The 23,439-nt window shown below is 34.0% G+C and overlaps 2 protein-coding genes across 2 annotated transcripts; both read right to left on the bottom strand.

Moving 5' to 3' along the window:
* Window positions 1-1,039: 1,039 nt before the first annotated feature.
* On the bottom strand, window positions 1,040-1,993 carry LOC11409757 (uncharacterized). The gene has a single exon (XM_003628031.4). It carries the CDS (start codon window positions 1,883-1,885, stop codon window positions 1,487-1,489), a length of 399 nt encoding a protein of 132 aa, XP_003628079.1. The 5' UTR covers window positions 1,886-1,993; the 3' UTR covers window positions 1,040-1,486.
* A 5,120-nt stretch (window positions 1,994-7,113) lies between these two features.
* On the bottom strand, window positions 7,114-17,080 carry LOC11407716 (putative UPF0481 protein At3g02645). Its single transcript, XM_003628029.4, has 2 exons — window positions 16,821-17,080; window positions 7,114-8,803 (listed from the first exon to the last, which is right to left on the bottom strand). The coding sequence occupies exon 2, from the start codon at window positions 8,693-8,695 to the stop codon at window positions 7,313-7,315; it is 1,383 nt and encodes a 460-aa protein (XP_003628077.1). The 5' UTR covers window positions 8,696-8,803; window positions 16,821-17,080; the 3' UTR covers window positions 7,114-7,312.
* Window positions 17,081-23,439: the final 6,359 nt, after the last annotated feature.

The following is a 23,439-nucleotide window of genomic DNA, read 5'->3' as shown; positions in this document are numbered from 1 at the left end:
ACAAGTGGCGTGCAAATATTCGTAACTGATTTAATGATCCACACATTGTATATGAATTCTACTTTAAATTGTATCTATCAAATAACTTTGTTAAGGGTACACCTTATCACATTAAATTTTTGGATAAATTACACCAAAAATCCTTTAAGATATTTAACTGTAATAAATTAGTTATTTAAGTTTTTTTCATACCACTTAGGTTTTTTAGGTTAATTAATTATAACAAGTTGATCCTTTAAGTTTTTTCTGTGTCAATTAGATTTTTTAAGTTATTTAACTTTAACAATTCGAGAGATTTTACACCTTAAAAATGTAAGTTATTTGAGGCCTAAAAGTTTTAATTAAATAACTTAAAAGAACGTAAGTGTTACAAAAAATATTTAAAGAACTAGCTTGTTATAATTAATTAACTTAAAGAATATAAGTGGTACGAAAAAAACTTAAAGACCAATTTATCACAAGTAAATAACTTAAAGGATTTCTGGTGTAATTTAGCTAAATTATAGGGAGCATTTTTGACAATTTCTACATCACTGATTTGTAAATTCTATGGAGTATGAAAACTATGGGGCATTTTGTCTACAGGTTTGCAGATTGAAATGATCATTTTGCCTTCAAGTAAATTTGCCTAAGTTTTTTAAACTTTTGCAGGAAATGAAGTATGAATTTGGAATCGAGCAACCAACTATCAGAAGAAACATATAATATAAGACCATTCTTGTGATTATTATCAAAACCGACAAGTGTGTTTTACAGCGTTATAACACAATCATAACCAAAATTTAGGACCGGTCATAATCAAAATAAATCATCACAAAAAAACAGCGTTATAACACAATCATAACCAAAATATAAGACCGGTCATAATCAAAATACATCATAAAAAATAAAAAAATAAAAAAATAAAAAAGTAGAAGATCGTCACAAAGTTAGGTGTAACCAGTATTTGAATCTCGAGATGTTAGCCTAAGAGTTGAAATGAAAAATGTCAATTATAGTCGATGTGTTTTTTTTTTTTTAACAGTAAATTTTATTTAATTAAATCACCGTTTAAGACGAACAGAGACGACTGATGACTCAGAGAATACAAACTAAAGGCATCGTATATAGGCGGAGCATCCGACAATAAACTCCAAACAAAACACCCCTACACACAACACCTAGCCCAACCCTACCTTCAACACCCATGAGGACCACACCCACAGAGATAGACATCACCACCAAAAACAGATCCCTTCACGAAACGACCACTGAAAAACAGTATCCATAACCACATGTTGCCACTACTCATCCCAAAATAACACCTCTCTAAATAAAACACACTGTCCTCATCACCTAAGTTGAGCTACTATTCTATAAATCAATCATCTTCCACCACCTCTTAACCTCTGGTCCACTGAAAGAAACACTAAATCAGCCCAAAACCAAACTTGAACCAAAGAACTGACTCCCGATCTCGAATCAAATGTGATCGGCCCACCAGACTTCAGGACCAAACCAAACGGGCACCCTTAACCCCCAGTCCACCCGAGAAACACCATAGCCCGCCGGACAAGAAAGCAGTTAGACACCAACTCCCGATCTCGAAACAAAAGTTACCGGCTCGCCAGAATCCAACACACAAAAGTACGAAGTAATCAGGAATTAATTTACCTGGGCACATATAAGAACAAGTTCCAAGTAAAACCCCAAAACTGGAATCATCATCATTGAAATCAGAGGTAGATGCGTTATTGTTGCTGCCAGTGGTAGGAGGAGGAGTGACCCTTTGAGAAAAAGTTGAAACTTTGGATCGATGATGGGTAGCAGTAGAAGCATTCAAAGGGAATTTTTGGCGCCGTGATTGGAAAAATGAAGAACGAGGGTTCCCACTTCCACTCTCCATCGTTTCTCTTCTTCTTTCTTCACCATTTTTTTCAACATGACATTTTATCCTTCATTATTTTGTGGTTTTCTAGTTGCACACCCAATGTTTTCTTTGTTACACCCCTTAAACTCAATATTAAACAATAACTTCCCAAAATACCCTTAGCGTGATCGTAAATGTACTTGAGTTAAGTCTATCAATATCAACTTACTTGAACTAAATTTCTATTAACCGAAATTGAACTGAATTGAAACTTTGGATTGCTGATGTGTAGTCAAAGGAAAATTTTGGCACCGTGTTTGGGAAAATGATTCATCGACTCTCTTCTTTCTTCATTATATTTCGATAGTGTTTTTTATCTTTTATTTTCTTTTAGATGAGACTCAGTCTAATTCATTGATAAAGAATTTTTTTACTCTATCATAAAAAAAATTAAAAATTCCACCCCATGTTTTCTTGGTTGCACCCACCAATATGAAAACATTTAACAATAATTCTCAAAATACCATTAGTGTGACCCTATTTGAACTGAGTTTCCCTAAACATGCTTGAAACTAGTTTAGACAAAGATGCAAGAATTAGGTTTGAGTGAAATATACAAATTGAAAATGTACATGTACTCGTGAACTGAGCTTATACTTGAAATTAAGTTCACATCAATGTACTTGAATCAAGTTTGTCTAACCTATCTGAATTGAGTTTGCATAAGATATATAAACTTAGAATCTATTTGTGGTATGTTGACATCTTAAATTGAGTTTGCATAAATGCATTTGAATTGAGTTTACGTAATATTTTAAAAAATGTAAATATGAAAACACAAAATCATTTAACATATGAAGAATGTTAGTGACACTTTATTTTAAACACTCTCTCTTTTATTGGATGAAATTAATGTATGTTCTACTGCTTTAAGTGGAATCCATTTTCAAAATGTGAGACCCACCTTGATTTAATTTATGTTTTGTTAAAAAACTTTAAAATGTGAGACCCACCTTGATTTCAAAATGTGGAACCTGTTATACCCCGTTTTTGGACCTAAAAATACTGGGCTCCAATTTCATTTCAAACTTTGTCAAATATCAAATTTCAACTGCACAGTTCAAATTGTCTCTGCTACGCAGAGTTTTCAATCACATCTTTTCCTATGTTTTTCATGCATAAAACCTTTCGAAATGTCTTTACTTGTCTTGTAAGTCACTCAAAAGTGTCTCTGAATCATTATATTACTTTTTCCACAGTTTATTTCAAAATTTGCAAAAAGTCATACAGAAGGGTATTTTGGTCATTTCCTGCAGTGGGACCCATTTTCATCCTTGTGACTGTCTCTGAGTCTTTTCAGATTGTTTTTTTTACATTCCATCAGTAAACCTTGCTAATTTCATTTCAAACTTGCATCTGAGTCAGTGTCGAGTTAATTTGATTCTGTTTAGGTCATTTTAGCCCTAGGGGCATTTTGGTCATTTCACATAAAATTTTGGCATGGGGAGGTTACTTTGAAGTACCTCATTTAGGCCATTGGTTCGTTTTAGTCCGTTTTGTCAATTTTATTTTTGTTTCGCTTTACGTTCGGTCAAAATTACAAATTTTAATTCATTTTATTTTTATTTTTTGCATTTTAGTCCCTTGATTTTGTTAAAATTGCATTTGAGTCCAAATTGTCCAATTTTTATACTTTTTAGTTCTGTTTTTAAAATTGCAGTCCAGTTCCATATTTTACAAAATTGCAGGGAGGTCCTCAAAGTCCAAAATTACAAGGCAGCGCCCAAATCACAAGTCCAGGACATGTGTCAGTTTTCCATTGGCCAGACAGTACACTTGTCAGCTATAAAAGCAACACAGTGGCAATGAATTTCAGACGTTTTTCCATTCACCAAGCGCCAACTCACCAAAACAGAATCCAACTTTCTCTCTCTTTTCTGTTAGATCAAAACAGAATCAACAAAAAGCTTCAAAGATTCATCAATGGCAGAAACCCTAACCACCTCAATCCACCATTGATTCCCACCAAATCAACACAAAAACACCAAATTCAACAGAATTCAACAAAGTTTCTTTGATCACTCATTGATTCTCAGAGATTCAATACGGAATCATCATCACAGAACCAATTTCCTCGCAATTCAAAGTGCGAGTTCATCACTGAAACGCGACGAACTCAAGCACTGATCACGAGGAAGCAGTGAAGAGAAAGAAGAGGGAAGAAGCTAGGTTTAAACCGGTGAAGAAGATGAAGATTCACGTGCAAAAATACTGATTTATTTTCAGTAGCTCAATAACAAAATCATCAAAAACGCAGCAAGCAGATCACGGTTTTCTGAAGAAAATCAACCAAAATCTCCATTAAAACCTCAGGTATAACTTCAAACACCTCGTTTTCCTCATAAAGAAGTTCAATCACTGGAAAACGATGTAGAGCTTAGTGATAAAAAACGTTTTGGTTTAAGAAAATTCGAAAACCAAAAAAACACCTTTGAAACCAAAACTGAAATCAATAAGATCTACATCGTAAAAAACGTTTCCTCTCAGTTTTTCTTCATCAAGAACAGTGGCGAGGCCAATGTGACGTGGATTTGTACGAATCAAAACATTTCAATTCGAAAAGGATGAAAAAACCTCAAAACAGTTTCACATCGCGTCAAAGTTCTAGATCCACATCGCTTAGAGCCTCTGTTCACTTCATCTCTTTCGAAAAACATCAATCCGAGTGAATCAACGAAGATCTGTGCCAAATCCATAGAATCTTATAAAAAAAAACGAAAATCCAACTTTCCGAAACCGTAAAAGAAAACATCAGATCTGCGTTGATTCACGATTCGAATACAAAAACAGATTATGGATTCATGTTTAGAAGAAGGAGGCGAAGGATTTGATGCAAGTTTCGTTGGTTTCTGGGCACTGGTTCACCGGAGAAGATGAAGCTTCCGGCGAACCACCTAGGTTTCCGCCGTGGCTTCATCAACTCCGGTGAGGAAGTCTGATGAGAGAAGAGAGGAGGTTTTGTGTGAAGAGAGAGAAGGGAACCAGTAAAAATGAAAAAACCGGAGCCTTTGTGTTTATATAGCCAGTGAACCGGACCGGTTTATTTCCGGTCCAGCCCCCCTTGTTCCTGGCCGTTTGATCTAGGGTTTCAGAATCCTAGATCAATCGTGTGGCTCCTGTACAATCTGAGTTTTGAGCGTGGGCTTTGGGTTTGGGCTTAGTTTTCTTTCACGTTTTTTTGGTTTTTTTGCTACTTGCACCATACTTGCCTACTGTTTGCACCCTTTGTTCATGTTAATTTTTATCAATAAATTCCAAGAAATTTACTATGTCATTTTACTATTTTTCTTGATAATTTTCAGTGGTATTTTACTTGGAAAAGTTGATAAAAATTTTAGTGTTGTTTTGTCAAGGGTTTTTACTATTTTAAGTCATTTTTCTCGCATTTTTACCCGTTACTTCATGTGCATAATGTTCGTGTTCGTCATGTTTGATTTGCATACTATTCCATATGAATTTTGCTACTGTTTGCTATGCATATGTCACTGTTTTGATGTGTTGAGTTTTGTTCTTGCGTCATGTGCATTATTCATTACATGTTTCCGGCTTATTTTTATCGTCACTTTACCGTTTTATGCCATACTTTCTTCCATCGCTTCATGCCATATTCTTTCTTTCCTTTTTTACCATTTTCTACTAACATTTCCTTTCATATTGATCACTTCATAGCACTTCACCATCTTCACTATTGTCTCCATTAGTTTAGTTTTCTTCTTTGCAAATTGTAATTCATTCGGTGATGTAATATTTTACCATTGGTTTGTAGCTTGGCAAAGAGGCCATAGAATGTATTTAGGCAATATTGTAATGTGGACTATGGACACTATGACGCACCGGCACGCACACACTCACCTTAGATGTATGCATAGGGTTGTATGGTTAGATGAATGCTTAGGCTTAAACACTTGAAAACCTTTTTGAAAATAAAATGGAGTCAAAACTCCTTATTTCCCCCTTTATTTTCTTAAGTAAAATTTTCAATAAATCTTAATCCTCCTTGGACTTTATTTTTGCAAAATGACTAACTCCACCTCACACTTTCCAAATCTTATGCCCTTGAGGCCTCTCATCTCCTTTCTTCAAAATCTTTTTTCAAACTTAAAATCAACCAACAAGAAAACAAAAAAACCATTTTTGAGAGTGAACTACGAACGGTTTTGATCCCTTAAAAGGGTACGTAGGCAAGGAGTCAAAACTCCTCCAAGCCGAAATAAAAATCAAATTCTACTTCTTCTCACCCCCCATTCTTAACTAATCACACCTTCTTTTTTTACAAATAAGCAATAAAATTAAAGCGTAGAAATAAACTTAGGAGAGCGGTTCTTATGGAATACCATAATCGCTCCGGGTGCCTAACACCTTCCCGTAGCGAAAACGACCCCCGAATTCGGAAAGTCAAGGGTTTTTCTCCTTTTACCCTTCCCAAGAAAAAAGAGAGATATCAACGGTCGAAAGGTTCAAGTCCAATTAATGGCTTGGCACCCAAAAACCATGATAACAGAACCCATTTACAATTAAAAACAAATTTAACCCTTTTATTCACTCCGTTTTTTTTTTCTCACTTCTGATATATAAGCGTGGCACAACAAACTGAACACGCTTAGATGCTTGGTAGAAGTCTTGATGCCTCCTCAAGACTCAACAGATGTGACCCCTTCAACAATCATAGGAAGTCAATTTTAGAGGTATTATAGTGTTTATTTCGAGTTAAGATCTTCTTCATTTATTAAAATAAATGGAGATTGCCATTATGAAAGAGATAGATACAAAAAATAGGTCGTGGGTCCTATTATTAAATGGGTCTTACTATCATTAATTATTTTCAAAAAAAAATTGTGTTTTTATCTCTCAAAGTAGAAGAAATGAAGAAGAGATTAAATGAAGATGATCTTAACTCGTATATTTCCTTCGTCCAAATGAACTTTTGTAATTCCTTCTAACATATCACTATTTAATACATGTTTAGACTCTTCAACTGGAAATCTTGGATCTGAACCTTTCATGTAAAACTACCAAAGAATTTTGCTACAATTCCAACGATTATGGGCACCATATTTCCATGAGCCATCCTTCAATCATAGTGGCCTATTACCTAACCATGATTTCAAATATTGATTGAATATATTCATTCAAACCAGTATGGATCACTATACTTTAGCTACATGAAACTTCAAATTTATATAAGACAAATTAAAAATAACACATCACAAAATACAACTGATATATTCTAGAATACAAATGTCTCAACAATTACATTATCAATGTAAAACAATTTCTTTGCACTTTAATTTTGTTAAAGAAACATGGATCTCAATACTACGAAATCATTATATGAGGAGGTGACACAATATCCTCAATTTGTTCTAACACACATACATATTTGTTTAATTGAAATATTTCTTTTTATTTTGGATTCATGGTAAACCAGGTTTGGATGAAAGTAAGAACTAAAGCCAGTACTGCGGCTAAAAAAGCAATCATAGCCCATGGTGTATTGAAATGAGTGTTGTAAGCTTGAGCCAACCATGTCTTCCATTTATTTTTGTAATGCTTTTCAATTTCATGCTTGATGAAAATATATTTCTTGCTATAGGCTACTGCTTTTGTGTAGTCAAAGTGGCAATACATTTTTGTTGGCAAATCATCACCCAAATCATTGAAGAGTTTTGCCAATTCTTCATCGCTTCCAAGCAAGTTTTGAAATACACCAGCTGATCTAAGCTCTTTTACATCCTCTGCATTGTCAATCAATGAATCCATGAAGCTAAAGAACGAGCAACATTCATAGTTGTAATGAACATCTGGACACATCTCATATGCTATTAAGTTTCGAAAAACATAAGGAGTTACGTCATTGAACAAAAAAATAGGAAGCCTTAGTTCGCCACTAAACCATTTAGACTTGAAAGAAATGTTACTCCAGGTCCACTTATCTGTCTTATTTGCTACCACTTGAATTCCTACTGTTTTTAGATCCCGTATGCTCTTATAAGTATTCCAATTGAAATCAATTTCTGGCTTATCACTATCTTTTTGGTCTTGCTTTGTATTTTTTGGATTGTGTTCACTTTCTTCATATTGTTTTTCCATTTGGGCATGTTCTTCAAAGTTGGGAACGTACACTGAACGACCAAAATCAAGTAAATGAAAGGGCTTATGATTTTCCAATTGGAGCATTGCCATTCCAAGTCGTTTGCATGCACCCATTGCAAAAGAATTGTTAATTAAAAAATCCAAATCAACACTCGTTTCTTCGCATAGAATCTCAAGCATTATTTTTGGAAGTTGATTCTCCAACAAAAAAGTATCTCTCCATATGTGCATCAGTTGGTCAAACTTAAGGTTTAGGGCATCCGGGCATTGGTCATCAACATTTTCCATAAAGTGTAGCAAAGAACATCCATCCACAAACAATATCCAAGCAAGATCATTATCATTGTAGCCTTCAATTGCATCCTCAGTGAACATATTCTTCAAATCTTCAATATTATCTTCAATCTTTTTAAGCAAAAGCATACATGCTTCGTTAGCATCTTTATCAATTTTTTTGCCATAATCAGCAACAAATATTGATGTCCATAGAAGCTTGTAATGCTCTCCTTCTTTCAGATTTTTAGCATTGTGATGAATAGGACCAAATGATATAATCTTTGGTGTACAATACTTATAAAATCTTTCATTTTGCCGCAAAAACATTGGAACCCTTTGGATCCTAGGAATCAAAATTTCATTATTTCGATCAAACCTTTCTTGTGCCTCTTTGAGTTGCGAAAGCCTTTTATCCATAGAAGATAACTTTTGAATAGTAGATAACTTTTGAATTGAGTAACTAAATTTCTAGATCTTGAATTTGCCACAGATATTTTATGTTGTATTTTAAGTATTCATCTTTATCTACAACAAAAATAAAGCAATTTAATATATTAGTAAAAGAAAGATCAGATTTAACCTGAAAAAAGAAATTATATATACTAGCGAAAAGACTTTCCTTCTTTTTATTGTACTAACGCGTGTAAATTACAAACGATATGTTATATAAATTATAAGGATAAATATAAATATTTGCGACTTTAAAATGTAACAAACTCAACAAATCATATTTATCTTTTTCAATGACAATGATAATATAACAAATATAATATATTGTTTTTTATCTTTTTGAATAGTATAATTGGAATAACGAAAAAGCTAGCCCAAGATCCTTTCGAAATGGACTATTTTCTTTATATATAGCACTAGCGAAAAGACGGGCACTCACGTGTCCGTCTTTCCGCTCTTTTTGTTGCACTAACGTTTGAAAATTATAAACGGACATTTTTTTATGAAATTTTGATTTTGATTAAAATTAAAAATATAAATATTTGTTGCTTTTAATTTATAACAAACCAAACTAACCATTATTATCTAGTTCAATGACACCAACAATATAACAAAAAAATATAATCTATTTTTTTTTAATGACACCAACAACAATTTTTATTATAAAAAAAGTTGTTTAAGGGTATAATTGGGATAGTAAAAAAGTATGTATAAATATATATTCATACTGTGTTTGTTACATTTGTTTTAATATTTAAATTTATTCTTATTTATTTGTTACATGGGTTATTTGTATTAAAAATTGAGGGTATTTTTGGAAAGAAAAATTCAGCCAAAAAATGCTGAAAGGGATAATTTTCTTGATATATGGTATAGAAGTATAGATATATATCATAAATATCTCATCAATCAGACTTTAGAAAATTTAGCTCGTTAAAATTATGAATATGAAATAGAACTTTAAAAGGATAATATTTAATATTTATAAGGTTCAATATTTTTTTATCCGTATAAATATGTCAACTTTTTGTTTTAGTCTCTCTAAAAAATTTCTTCAATTTTTAGTCTCTAAAAAATTTCTTCAACTTTTAGTCCCTAAAATTTTCCATCTTCACTTTTGGTCCCCTTTTAAAGTAAACTCATATGTGGAATTTATATTTTTGAATAAAATTTTGCATAAAAATTCATAATATTATAAGAATCTCTCCCAAAAAAAAATAGAATTTTTAAACAAAACATGAATTTAATATGAATTTTTATGGCGATAAAAAAAAATAATGTTTTTCTCTGGCGATTTTCTAAGAGACTTTTTTACTGTTCATAAAGTATCTTCTTCCACCTTCCTTCAGCTGTAGGTAACCACCATAGCCACCACCGCCTTCACGTTTACTTAACCGATCACCATGGAAAACACCATCATCAACTGGCCTTGTCTTAGCAAACTCACCAAACCAGGTGTTACAAACAAGAATCCACCCAATAACGCAAAAAACTATACGAACCCTAATTTTGCGATAACCACCAACCAAGCAAAACCCTCCATAGATCATTCAGTGATTCCACATGTTAGCCTCTCTGATGGCCAAAATAACTCCAGTAAACATGAAAATCCACCAAAATCTACCCACAAACAGTCAAAAACCTTTGCCCAAGCATTAACCCATTTATGTGATATACCAACTTCTCAATTCCCCCAGCCGGTTCTCAAAGGGGATAGTTTTCAATCACTATTCTTGAGGAGGAGTATGAAGTTGGAATGGAAACATGCAAGCATAACCTGCATGCACGCATCATGGCCTAAAGGAGCTACTCCTCTCACCATCCTGGCCTTGCACAACAAGCTATCTCCTTTATGGAAGTATTTGAAAGAGTGGGAAGTATCATCACTAGGTAAGGGTTATTATGAATTTACATTTTCTTCCTAGAGGATGTTAAAAGACCGTCTGTACCCTCATGGAATTTACACCCTGGTGTGTTGAAACTACTTGGCTGGTAAAAACATTTTTGCCCTAGTTTACAAAATAGCAATACTCGCAAGTATGGGTAAGAATACATGGTTTGGCACAGGAATATTGGAGGCCAAACATCTTCTTTGCTATAGTTAGTAGTGTAGGTACCCCTATATGTACTAATGTTGCATCCCCTATATGTGTGTGTTTTAGTTGATATGGATGTGACACAAGATTTGAGATATAAGGTGTTGGTTGAAAGAAAAGGGTTTGCATTTTTTGCATTTTCTGTACTAATTGCAAAAAATAGGGCACTACTATGAGATATGCAGGAATTTGAAAGAGAATTATGTCCATGACAAAACTGTATTTAACAAAGATAACAACAAACAACAGCAACAAGTCTTTGTGCAAGTTAAAGATGGTAGAATGGAGCAGGGCAACACAAGTAAAGACCCTATAGTTGTTGAGAACATAGGGAAATCTGCAAATACCACTCAAAAGATGGATACTACAACTGCAGTCTCTATTGAAGGCAATCATAAAAACAGGTTTGAGATTCTGCAGGACACCTCTGGTGAAACTCAAAAAAGCCCTAGAGATAGTATGAGAGAGCAAGATGTATTGCTTGAGCAGGAAATAAATGAAGAACTAGAGTAGCCAGTCATTAATCATGCAGATGCTAAGAAGAATATAGCACTGGAAGCTGATGATGACTCTAATTCAAATTATTCTGAATTTGTGGATGCTACCCAAATTCAGCTATTTGATGGACATAATGTAGATCAAAGTAGTCCTGAAAAAATCAATACAAATGTGGACATTAATGTGCCAGCTAGGCAAGCTAACATAGAGATTCAAAACAAACAGTTCCTTGAGCAATCATGGGCTAACATGGCAGAGGATGTGGATGCAGAAAAAAGATTGATACAACATCTTGAATCAGATCCACACATTCTAACTGCACCAGCAAATGCAGAGGACTTCCAGGTTGTCTCAAGAAAAAAAGGTAAAACTATCAAGAAACCTCCTCTTTCAAAATCACAATATTCAACAAGAGCTAAAGCCTCTAATGTTAAACCTTTCAAATGGAGATGTTGTACTGGAATATCACATTGCTCACATTGAAAAAAAACCTAATTGGTACCTACCAGTGTTGGCAAGGTTCACGATATTGAAGTAGATATTGGCTCATTTTTTATGATAAATGATAGATGGCGAGAGCAAGATGATTAACTTGGTTGGGTTCGTCGACAAGCGCAGGTGATGGATTTACTATATCTATAGATAACTCTAGTTTAAAAAGGACATTCTTGACGGTGCAATGTGAAAGGAGTGGTGAATACAAACCACCTAAGATGAGGAAGAAACCAAACCTTGAAGGCACATGCTCAAGGAAATGTGAATGTCCGTTTAGGTTGCGTTGTTTCTTTGAAAAGGATACAAAAGATTGGTGGATTGCAATGCTTTGTGGAATTCACAACCATGATTTTGCACCAAAGTTAGCCAGCCACCTCCTTGCGGGTAGACTAAAAGAGGAGGAGAAGAAAAGAGCTATCGACATGACAAAGAGCTTGGTGGTGCCTAGGAATATTCTCATGGATTTGAAGAAAAAAAACAAAGAAAGTGTGACGACCATCAAGCAAGTGTACAATGCGCGAACTAGATGGTGCAAAGGGATGAGAGGTGACAAGACAGAGATACAATACTTGATTTCAAAGTTGGAGGAAACCACTCTTGAAGACATATTTTTTTTCTTATCCGGTGCCGTTTAATATGCTAAACACTTCCCGACCGTTTAGGTCATGTACTCCGCTTACAAAACCAATACCTACCGAATGCCGTTATTTGAGATTGTTGGTGTCACCTCTACCAAAATGACGTATTATGTTGATGTTGTCGTTCTTTCCTTTGAACATGAGGATAACTTTACTTGTACACTTGAGATGTTGGTTTGTCTTTTGACCTTAAAACTTAACAGGCCTAAGGTGGTGAGGTTGTCACCGATAGGGACAACGCTTTGATGAATGTCGTTGCCAAAGTTCACCCTAAAACAGACCATATACTTTGTTATTTTCATATTGGAAAAAATGTCAAAGCTAAGTGCATCACGGATTGTAGAGTCAAAGTGAAGCCTACAAATGCAAAAGTTGTTGAGAAAGAAGTGAAGGAAGCGAAGGAGGAGAAGCATTATGATCTTGTTAATAAAATCATGAGGGTTTGGAAAGAGGTGGTTGAATCTCCTACGAAGGATTCATATGCAAGTGCATTATTGAAATTCAAAGAGGTATGAACCATTTCCAAAGTTCCTTGCATATGTTGAAACCACAGTTTTGAACACCGTTAAGAAGAAATTTATGAGGGCATGGACGAATAAAGTCTTTCATCTAGGGTGTAGAATCACCAACATTGTTGAATCGGCTCATGGAAAGTTGAAAAAAATATTCGAGGAGTAGTGTGGGAGATTTGACATCTTGTTGGGATGAAATAGACAAAATGTTGGCTATCCAATCAGGTGAGATACAAGGAAGTTTTGGGAGGAGCATAATTGTCATGGAACACAAATAGAAAGGACACAAATTATTCTCTGAGTTGGAGAGGTTTATATCTAGAGCCGCATTGGATTTTATCGATTACGAATTAGCGCGCTCTAGGACATTCAGCTTTGATAAAGAAGATTGTGGTTGTGTGCAAAATACAAGCTATGAGTTACCTTGTGCATGTATTATTTCCATGTAAGAGAAATAAAAATTGCCTGTTTTATTGGATGAAGTACACCCTCATTGCCAAAGGTTAATTGTACATGAAGAAGAGGTTGATGAACATTTTTCCTTACGGAGGAATGGAGCGCCATTCAAGAACGTCTCAAAATATCCCCTAATAAGATGAAACACCACATCAAAGAGGTGTTGTGTCAACTAGGATTTTCGGAGGATACAATGTTGTCTCCACCTCCAAGAAAGGTAGCACCTAAAAGGGTGATGTCTACACCGAAATCGACATCCACAGGTCGAATCCCCTCTACATGGAAGCGTGTTGATTCTCAAAATCTCGATAGTCAATCCTCACCACCCAAGATTAAGCTTCCAAAGAGGAAAGGTGCACGTGTTGGCACTTACTTCCGCTCACAAGCTTCGATGCTTACTTCACAAGCTCTTTTGAATATACCATATATTACACACATGCCAAAGATTATGAGACCTTTCATTGAAAAATTTGTGAATGTTAAAGGGTTGTGGATTCTGGGTCATAGCTAGGCACATGAGAATGGATGAGAAAAATCATGTAGTGGTTCGTAATGCACTTATTCATGAGTTGAAAAATCCTAAGAGTGACTATTTGTCGATATTTTGTACCGAAAAGCGTTATAAATATATCTTGGATGATTTACACCCTCCAACAAGTAATAGTGGAATTGTGCTTGAAGATAAGTGGTTGACATTACCCGATATGGGTTAAATTATTGCAACTTGCTACAATAGAGTCGTTGTTCAATTGGTTTTGCTCGAAACAAGTATATGTGAGACAAATTTCCCAATCTGAGGTGCTCCACCAGTTAACCCACATTCCAACATCACGTGTCTTGGCTTAATTCCCGACCACTTTCTTCATGTTTTTTTGAAAGAAGGTTGTATGTTACCACCTCCTTGTGGGAAATGAAGTAATAACAAGATTCGTGAGGCGAAAAATGTCATTTTGCTTTTACAGATAGAGAAGCCGCCTTCAACGACCTCATGTCTAAGGAGCTGAAGCCGCCAAAGAACACAACAAATGAGCACAATCCAATTATTTGTGACACTCCCACTATGGAAAAACAAAAACAATAATTCGAATTCATGGAAGAAAACAAAGATTATGCCATATCACTAGTCTAGTTAGATAGGTGAAGACACTTTTTGGTCAGTATTCCTCCTATTTTTTGTCGATATTACACCGACATTTTTTTTGGTGGTCGGTTATGTAATTTGGATATTTGTGGCCAATATGTAATTAATATTATATAAATATATGAAGTGTTTTTTTTTTTTTATGGTCGGTTATGTCACACCAATTATTGCTTGCATTTTTTTTGTCTCTAATTACTCAACTATATATTTTATCTTTCATTTGATTTTATTCTCATACTTATTATTCCATTAAATTTTGTGAAGTGAAACATGTCTGAAGATGCACAAATTCCAGTTGAAATTCATGTCCGATACGAGAGTGCGAGAAAGAAGATTAAGGTCTTTTTAACCTCCACCGACAAGTTGGACGAGTTGAAGGCACAACTTAACGGCTACTTTATCCATAGTGGTGAAAATCAAAGAACATCTCATGTAATAGTACATGCGCCATGCGTGGACTTGGGGGAGGATAAGGAAGATGACTTTTGGAAGACCGTGTATTTTCCACAACTTGTCAAAGATGATAGCGATATTTACATGTTTAGGTTAATGGTTGAAAATAACATTTTACATCTTTATGTCTGATCCGTTGAAGTGTAATATTTATTAACGTGTAATAGTGTAATGTGTTTGAATTTGTTTCCGTAATGTTGAATTTTAATGAATTTGTGTTATGTGTAATTTAACGACGAAATTTTGTAATTTGGATTGTTTATGTGCAATTATGTGATTTTGAGAATTTAAGGACGAATTTGTTTAATTTGGATCGTTTATGTGTCGTAAGTGTGATTAAGTATCAATTCAATATATAATCAACAATTCATTTTTATATCATCAACAATTCATTTTTAATATAACACCAATCAACAATTAATTTTTAATATTTTAATATTTTAATATATATGCATCATTAACGACGAATTAGTGTGATTTTGATCGTTTATGTGTGATTATGTGATTAGATTGTTAAACTGGCGTAATTCGGCTCAATTACGAGTGTGTAAAGATTACGAGTCATTAATGACTCGGTTGCGTAGCATTCAATGTTGTCTGCTGATATATCAGTATTAGCGTGAGTTAACTCACGCAGTCCTGTAACTAGCGTAAATTAAGTCACGCTGCGTTTAACACATGCTTGACTTAACTCACGCTGCATGACTTAACTCACGTCGGGGGTATTTTCAGAAGTTTGGTTGGGAGTGAGCAAATCTTGTTGGAACTATTTTCTGCATTGGGTTTCTAAATCTCATTTGTGGGTTCAAAGAACCATAAGCCCATGATCAAATAGACGGATAAAATTGAAGGGAGCTTCTGTTTGCACGCCTAATAATTCTTAAAAAGAATTTTGCTCTTCACCCAATTGTTTTTGCTCGCTCCCAACTTAAAAGACGAATTTGTTCCGGCATGAGTTAAGTCACGCTGCGTTAGTTAACTCACGCAGAGATTAACACTAACGTGAGTTAACTCACACAACGTAAGTTACGTCACACAAAATTAGTACTAGCGTGAGTTAACTCACACAGGTGTATTTTTGGAATTTCAGTTGGGAATGAGCATAATGTGTTGGGTAAAGAACATAATTCTTTTAAAAATCACTATGTTCGAACTTATCTATCAGAACACAAGAAAAGTAAATTCGGAAAGATGTAGCTTTTAAGAAATATAGGCAAAATACCTTCCTGGGTTCTTTAAGTTTAACATTTGTTTCAGATACGTCCTTTAAGTTTCTAAGGTTTCAGATAGGTCCTTTAAGTTTGAAGTTTGTTTCAGATAGGTCCTTTAAGTTTCTAAGGTTTTAGATAGATCCTTTAAGTTTCGAGTTTGTTTCAGATATGTCATTTCTATCAAATCAACTTTGGCTTAACGGAGGTTGATAAAAATGACATATCTGAAACAAACTCGAAACTTAAAGGATCTATCTAAAACCTTAGAAACTTAAAGGACCTATCTGAAACAAACTTCAAACTTAAAGGACCTGTCTGAAACCTTAGAAACTTTAAGGATCTATCTGAAACAAATATGAAACTTAAAGGACCCGAGAAGGTATTTGGCCAGAAATATATGTAGGGATTAAAATCATGTCTAAAATTGAGATCTACAAATTTGTTACTACATATAGTTAAGAGAAGTATTTTGTCAAATAGTTAAAACAAGTACTATCATGTAGAGAAAAAGAAACTAGGTTGAAATCGCATATATCAACACTTGAAGAACAAATAATAAAAATGATAGAAACAAATACATTAGCTTTAGTACCTTTGCAATAGTCACTAAACTTCGACACTCCAACACAGCAGTGAAATTACTAGTACTAGGTAACAAAGGAAGAAATGCAGCCTAGATTTGGATAATGCAAAGTTTATTTTTTGGCGAAAAGAGATTTTGAAAGTTGTGAGGTTCAAGAATTGTAAGTAAAATGGAAATGGAGAAAGATCTAGGGTGAAATTAGTTATATCGTTTCTGGGATGTAAAACAAAGCATGATGATATACTTTATAGTAAGATTCTTTGAGAGGATACTTTATAGTAGGATGAATAATGCAATGTTGGACAATACATTTATGAAATATTTATATTCATACCTATTTTCTGATCCACTCATAGGTGGAGTGACAAGTGGCGTGCAAATATTCGTAACTGAATTAATAATCCACGTAAGGTATATGATTTTATTTAGAATAAATGCTACAAACGCTCACTTTTTAATATTTTCTTTAACACCCACTCTCTTATTAGATGAGATTCATGTGAGTCTTCCTTCAACAAAAAAAAACTCATGTGAGTTTTACCACTTTATATGATATCTATTTTCAATGTGTAATACCTACAAAGATTCTATCCAATAAAAAAGTAAGTGTTAAAGAGTGTTCATAACATTTCTCTTACATCTCTATTTGTACGCCTTATGATTCTTAAAAATCACTATATTGGAATTTATCTATCAGAACACAAGAAAAGTATATTCGGAGAGATGTAGTTTTTAAGAAATATATGCAGGGGTTAAAACTTAAAAGTATGTCTAAAATTGAGATCTACAAATTTGTTAATTACTTCATATGGTTAAGAGAAGTATTGTCATATGTAGAAAAAAAAAACTGGGTTGAAATAATAAAAATGATAGAAACAATTACATTGACTTTAGTACCTTTACCATATATATAGTCGTTAAACTTCAACACTCCAACGCAGCAGTGAAATACTAGTACGAGGTAACAAAGGAAAAAATGCAGCCTAGCTTGGGACCATGGAGAAAGATCTACTATGAAATTAGTTATATGTGAAACAAAGCATGATATATTTTAGGGTTAATTAAGTTTTTAGTCCTATAAATATTCAAAGTTTTGTTTTTAGTTCCTACAAAATAAAATCATATTTTTCAGTTCCTATAAAATTTTCCATCAGCATTTTTAGTCCCTATAAAATTTTTCCATAAGCATTTTTAGTCCCTAAAATGCTTAAGGAAAATGTCACAAGGACTAAAAAGTGTGATTTTATTTTTTAGGGACTAAAAACAAAACTGTAAATATTTATAGGGACTGAAAACTTAATTAATCCTATACTTTATAGTATGATTTTTTATTTTTTAAGAGGATACTTTATTATAAGATGAATAATGCAATGTTGGACAGTTGTATTTATGGAATGGAGATGTTTCTATCTATTCATACTTATTTTCCGATCCACTTATTTGTACCTGATTTAATGATCCACTCATCGTAGGTGATTTAAAGTTGCATGATCGTTAAAAAGATCTTAACATACCACCTCATATTTAGGCAACATTTAATTATGGTAATTTTATTTTGGAGAAATCAAAGCTAAAACTAAAAATGTACAATTAAAAAGAAAATATTATCTTATGAATTGTGTATTTTAATTTTTCTAACGTTGAAAAATAGTTCTTTTCCATATAATTTATTTTCTTTCAATATTTAATTCATTACCAAGTGTCTAGAGACATTTATTTTCTTTCCAATCTTTCAATATGAATCAAATGAACATCGCAACCAGAAGGAAAATCAAACAACGCCGCACAAGACGACGAAACCGCGAAGGAAAAAGTCTAGATTTATCTGAAAATCACTTATTTAGATTGAAACAGTGAAAAGAAAGAGCAATGATAAATGAACATAAAATATTTGACACAAATTCAACATCATGGATAGTTTGGACATTTCACTCATAAAACAGGGACAGTTTTGTCAAAGCCTCACATTCCAAGGTCAGGAACTGTCTTCTTTCTCTCTCTGTCCGCCATTTTCAACAAAGGCCAGTAGGCCACCGCCAACACTTCACCGACCGTTTCTCCACCGACTGAGTGATGGTCCTCCGTCAGACTTCGATTCCTTCGTTGCTGGACGTCTCCGGCAGAGAGTAATAGTGACTAATGTCGAAATCGGCATGAAAATCTAGATCCGTTTTCGGTTAGTCATTAAATGCAGATGTTAGTTAGATTATGAATATCTTTCATTATCTGAATTCTAATCTTCTGGAACTAAGAAAAAATTCATAAGGAGAAGATGATGTGGTTGGTGTGAGTTTTGATGAATCAATGCTTGATTGATTGTAATTATTTATTTTTAAGAAAAATAAAAAATAAAGAAATAAAATTGCAGAAGAACAAGTATTTGTCATGTCAGCGTGGGTGATGGCAGTGGAGCATTCCTTGGTGTTGTGTATGACACTGGAAGTGGAGCAACAATGGAGTGGTGCGAACGAGTTGCAGGGAAATGAAAAAGAAAAGAAAAAATAGAAAGAAAAATAGAGTATAAAGTAAAAGTGTAAACAAATGGAAAATACCGTATAATTATATAGTGGTGTCTGTATTGTGTTTAAAAAATTGTGTTCATTTATCATTTTTGGAAAAGAAAAAACAATGAGGAGGGTTATTTCGGGTCAAAAGTTGATTTACCATGTCCTCAATGAAGAAAATGGAAGAGAGAGAGATCCTGGAGAGAGAAAACTAGGGTGAATTTGTTGGAGATGAAGTAGCTAGAGAGAGAAATTTTGTTGACAACATCTTTCCATGAGTTCATTAAAAAATTTCACCATGTTTTTGGGGAAAGATGAAGGTTTGACGATTTTATTTTGTTGAAAATAACACAAAAATAATAGGTTAGACAAGTTTCAAGAGACGTACTACCTCCGGTCCTATTTATAAGAGAAATTTAGGTCAACAAAAGTGAATGTATTTGGATTGAATTTTTAACTAGATACATCAACTTTTGTTGACCCAAAATTCTCTTATAAATAGAACTGGAGGGAGTATTTTTTAAAGGGTGGTGTGATATTTAGACAATACTCAACTCACTAACGCATTATATTACGACTCATTTCAACCCATTATTCAACTCACGTGTTTGTCCATTATGGGTTTATCATGCATTCGAGTATCAGGTTAGATCAAACCCGACCTAAAGCTCAATCATGTACAACCACCATTGGTGAGGCAATAATTAAAAAAAGTCTATCGTACACAGTTGTACCCAAAATATGGATCCAACAATTGTAAAATGAGCTATAAAACAAAAAGTCTATTGTGCACACAATGCTGATAAAGGCTCGCGAAATATTACAATGGGACTTAGTTTAGAAAATATATTACATGCATACTAATATTTAAGTAGCAAACACATAACATTTAATATAAAACTAATCTTTGGGTGGTTAATGGATATACCTGGTACCACAATTTGGTATCCCCCTGGCCTCAACAATATCCCAAGAATTGAAGTCTGTCATCGCACAAAATGAAATGTTTCATTCATAGACTATATCAACCATTTTTTAGAGGGTTGCATCCTATTTAATAGATGAATGTATAACTAGTTACATATAATTATAATTAATTTAATATTGTAAGAAATACTAAAAATATTGGTATTATTACAATTTCGAATGGTAAAATGTCTTTCTTCCAAATCTGATTTCTTTAGATAAGAATTGAAATGATAAATCTTTTGATTGTCAATTGCAATTACCATTAAATATCAATGACCATGAGTGTCTTCGATGGGAACATAGATCTAAATAAATTACAAAATTAATTACACATTGTTGGATTGGTCAATAAAAACTAATAATAAATACCTACAAACTTGTACCCAAGTAATATTCAATTTTACCGGTCTCAATCGATCAAAGCGTCCCATCCAGTCTTTCTCATAAAACAAGTGTAAATTTTCCGGAGCATTTTCTCTAGAAACATCACGCTACAATCATATTGTAAATTAACTACTATTAGTGGGTGCATAAATTACGAGTACCGTTCTATGTTAAAGACGAATATTTGAAGCAAAGTATTCCGCGAATGATGGTGGTATACACCACAAATTCTTGCATATATTGTTGTGTTGTGTCCAAGAAACCTTCAGAGCCATCATCAAGATAATCTACGCAATGGTAATAACTCCAGGTTAAATATGTTTGAACCATAAATGAGTTATAATATTGTACGTGTTTATGGTACAACCTGTAACAACCTGTTTTTCGTCAGAATTATTTTAATTATTTATTATGCGTGTTTATATGCACTTGTATGTGATTAATTGTCTCTGTGTATATTTTATTCGGAATTAATGGATTTTGGCTTAAAATGGATATTTTAGTCATTTTAAATTCAGGGATATTTTAGACACATAATTGATGATGATGACTATTCACCTTTTCCCTCTTCTACACCTATACCTAATACTTCAAATTCTCCTTCCCCTACCAATCCTCCATCTGCTCTATTACCTGATATTCATCAATCACCTAGAAAATCAACTAGAAATAAAACTGCTCCTATGTATCTTCAGGACTATGTCTGTAATCATTTACATGTTTCTCCTTATCCTATTTCCAATTATGTGTCTCATCAAAATTTATCTAACACTCATTCTCATTTTGTCATGTCTTTACACTCTCACACTGAACCCAAAACTTATGCTGAGGCAAGCAAGCATGATTGCTGGAATCAAGCTATGCAAGTTGAACTATCAGCTCTTGAGACAACTGGTACTTGGAAGATTGTTGATTTACCAGATCACATCAAACCAATAGGCTGCAGATGGATATACAAAGTCAAGCATAATGCTGATGGCTTAGTTAAGAGATATAAGGCTAGATTGGTTGCCAAAGGTTACACTCAAATTGAGGGTGGCTATTTTGATACCTACTCACCTGTTGCCAAAATGACCACTATCAGACTTGTTATTACTTTAGCCTCCATACATAATTGGAATCTTCACCAATTAGATGTTAACAATGCCTTTCTTCATGGTGAATTGCAAGAGGATGTTTATATGATGCTGCCTCCTAGTGTTACTTCCCATAAACCCAATCAAGTTTGTAAACTGCTTAAGTCATTATATGGTTTAAAGCAGGCCAGTAGAAAGTGGTATGAGAAGTTAACTTCCATCCCTCTTCAACAAAATTACACTCACGCCATTACAGATCATTCTCTATTCACCAAACAGATTGATTCCTCTTTCACTATCCTTTTGGTTTATGTGGATGACATTATATTGGCAGGGAATTCACTCTCTTAGTTTCAAGACATAAAATCCATTATGCATTCTTCATTCAAGATCAAAGATTTGGGACAATTGAAGTATTTTCTTGGTCTTGAAGTTGCTCACTCTAAGCAAGGCATTTCATTATGTCAAAGAAAGTATTGCTTAGACTTATTATCTGATTCAGGCACCATCAGTTCCAAACGTGTTTCCACACCTTCAAATGCATCCCTAAAGCTCCATAATGATTCTTCTTTATCTTATGAAGACATTTCCTCCTATAGAAGATTGATTGGCAGGCTTTTTACCTCAATTTCACTAGACCAGATATCACTTTCATCACACAACAATTAAGCCACTTCCTCTCTAAGCCAACACAAACTTATCACAATGCAGCTCTAAGGGTGCTTACATATCTTAATGGTTATCCAGGCAAAGGCTTATTTTTTTCCAAACACTCTTCTCTTCACTTACAAGGGTTTTCAGATGTTGATTGGGCTGGCTGTGTGGATAGCAGGCGTTCTATTTCTGGCCAGTGTTTCTTCATAGGTCAATATTTGATTTCATGGCAAAGAAAGAAACAAATCATTGTTTCCTGGTCCTCATCTGAAGCTGAGTACAGGGCTTTGGCTTCAACCACTTGTGAACTGCAGTGGATCCTCTATTTACTTAAGGATCTTCACATTCAGTGCTCCAAGCTTCCTGTGTTGTTTTGTGACAACCAGAGTGCTCTCCGTATAGCTTCCAATCCAGTATTTCATGAACGTACAAAACATTTGGAGATTGATTGTCATTTGGTAAGAGAGAAGCTTCAGACTGGAATCGTGAAACTTCTGCCTGTTTCTTCTTAGGACCAACTTGCTGATTTCTTCACTAAGTCATTGCTTCCTCAACCCTTCAATATTCTTTTATCCAAGTTAGGGTTGTTAGATTTGTACCAACCTCTAACTTGTGGGGGGCTAATACATGACACTACAAATGGAGATAACTTGTGCTCCAAGTAAGAGTGTGTAGTTTAGTTGTTTGCACAATAAGCTACTGCAGTACCATAGTATGTTATGGTACTCATGATTTAGCTATATATAGCCTTGTAACTATTCATCAACTAAGCAATAATAATACATTTTCCGCTGAATGTTATTGTACTATTGATTAGTGGTGTTTTCTGTTCGGTTTTTCGTCCTTGATGCTACTAATATTTTCTTTACTTGTATGTAGCACGCAGTATGGCTTGGAAGCCTATACTATACCAAATGTCATTGGAAAATGATCTACATTCATTTTATATTAATAACTAAATTCCAGTTTCAAGAAACTACATCTGTTTTATTTCAGTTATATGATTTTGTAAAATCTTTTACTCTTATTTATGCTGTGTAC

Source organism: Medicago truncatula, chromosome 8 (genome assembly GCF_003473485.1).
Source record: "Medicago truncatula cultivar Jemalong A17 chromosome 8, MtrunA17r5.0-ANR, whole genome shotgun sequence".
Classification (NCBI taxonomy): Eukaryota; Viridiplantae; Streptophyta; class Magnoliopsida; order Fabales; family Fabaceae; genus Medicago; species Medicago truncatula.
The sequence above is the reverse complement of the archived record's forward strand: the minus strand, read 5'-3'. Positions and strand labels throughout refer to the sequence as shown.

Coding starts and splice junctions, on each gene's coding strand:
- LOC11409757 (XM_003628031.4), bottom strand. CDS start 1,885: ATGGAGAGTGGAAGTGGGAACCCTCGTTCTTCATTTTTCCAATCACGG.
- LOC11407716 (XM_003628029.4), bottom strand. CDS start 8,695: ATGGATAAAAGGCTTTCGCAACTCAAAGAGGCACAAGAAAGGTTTGAT.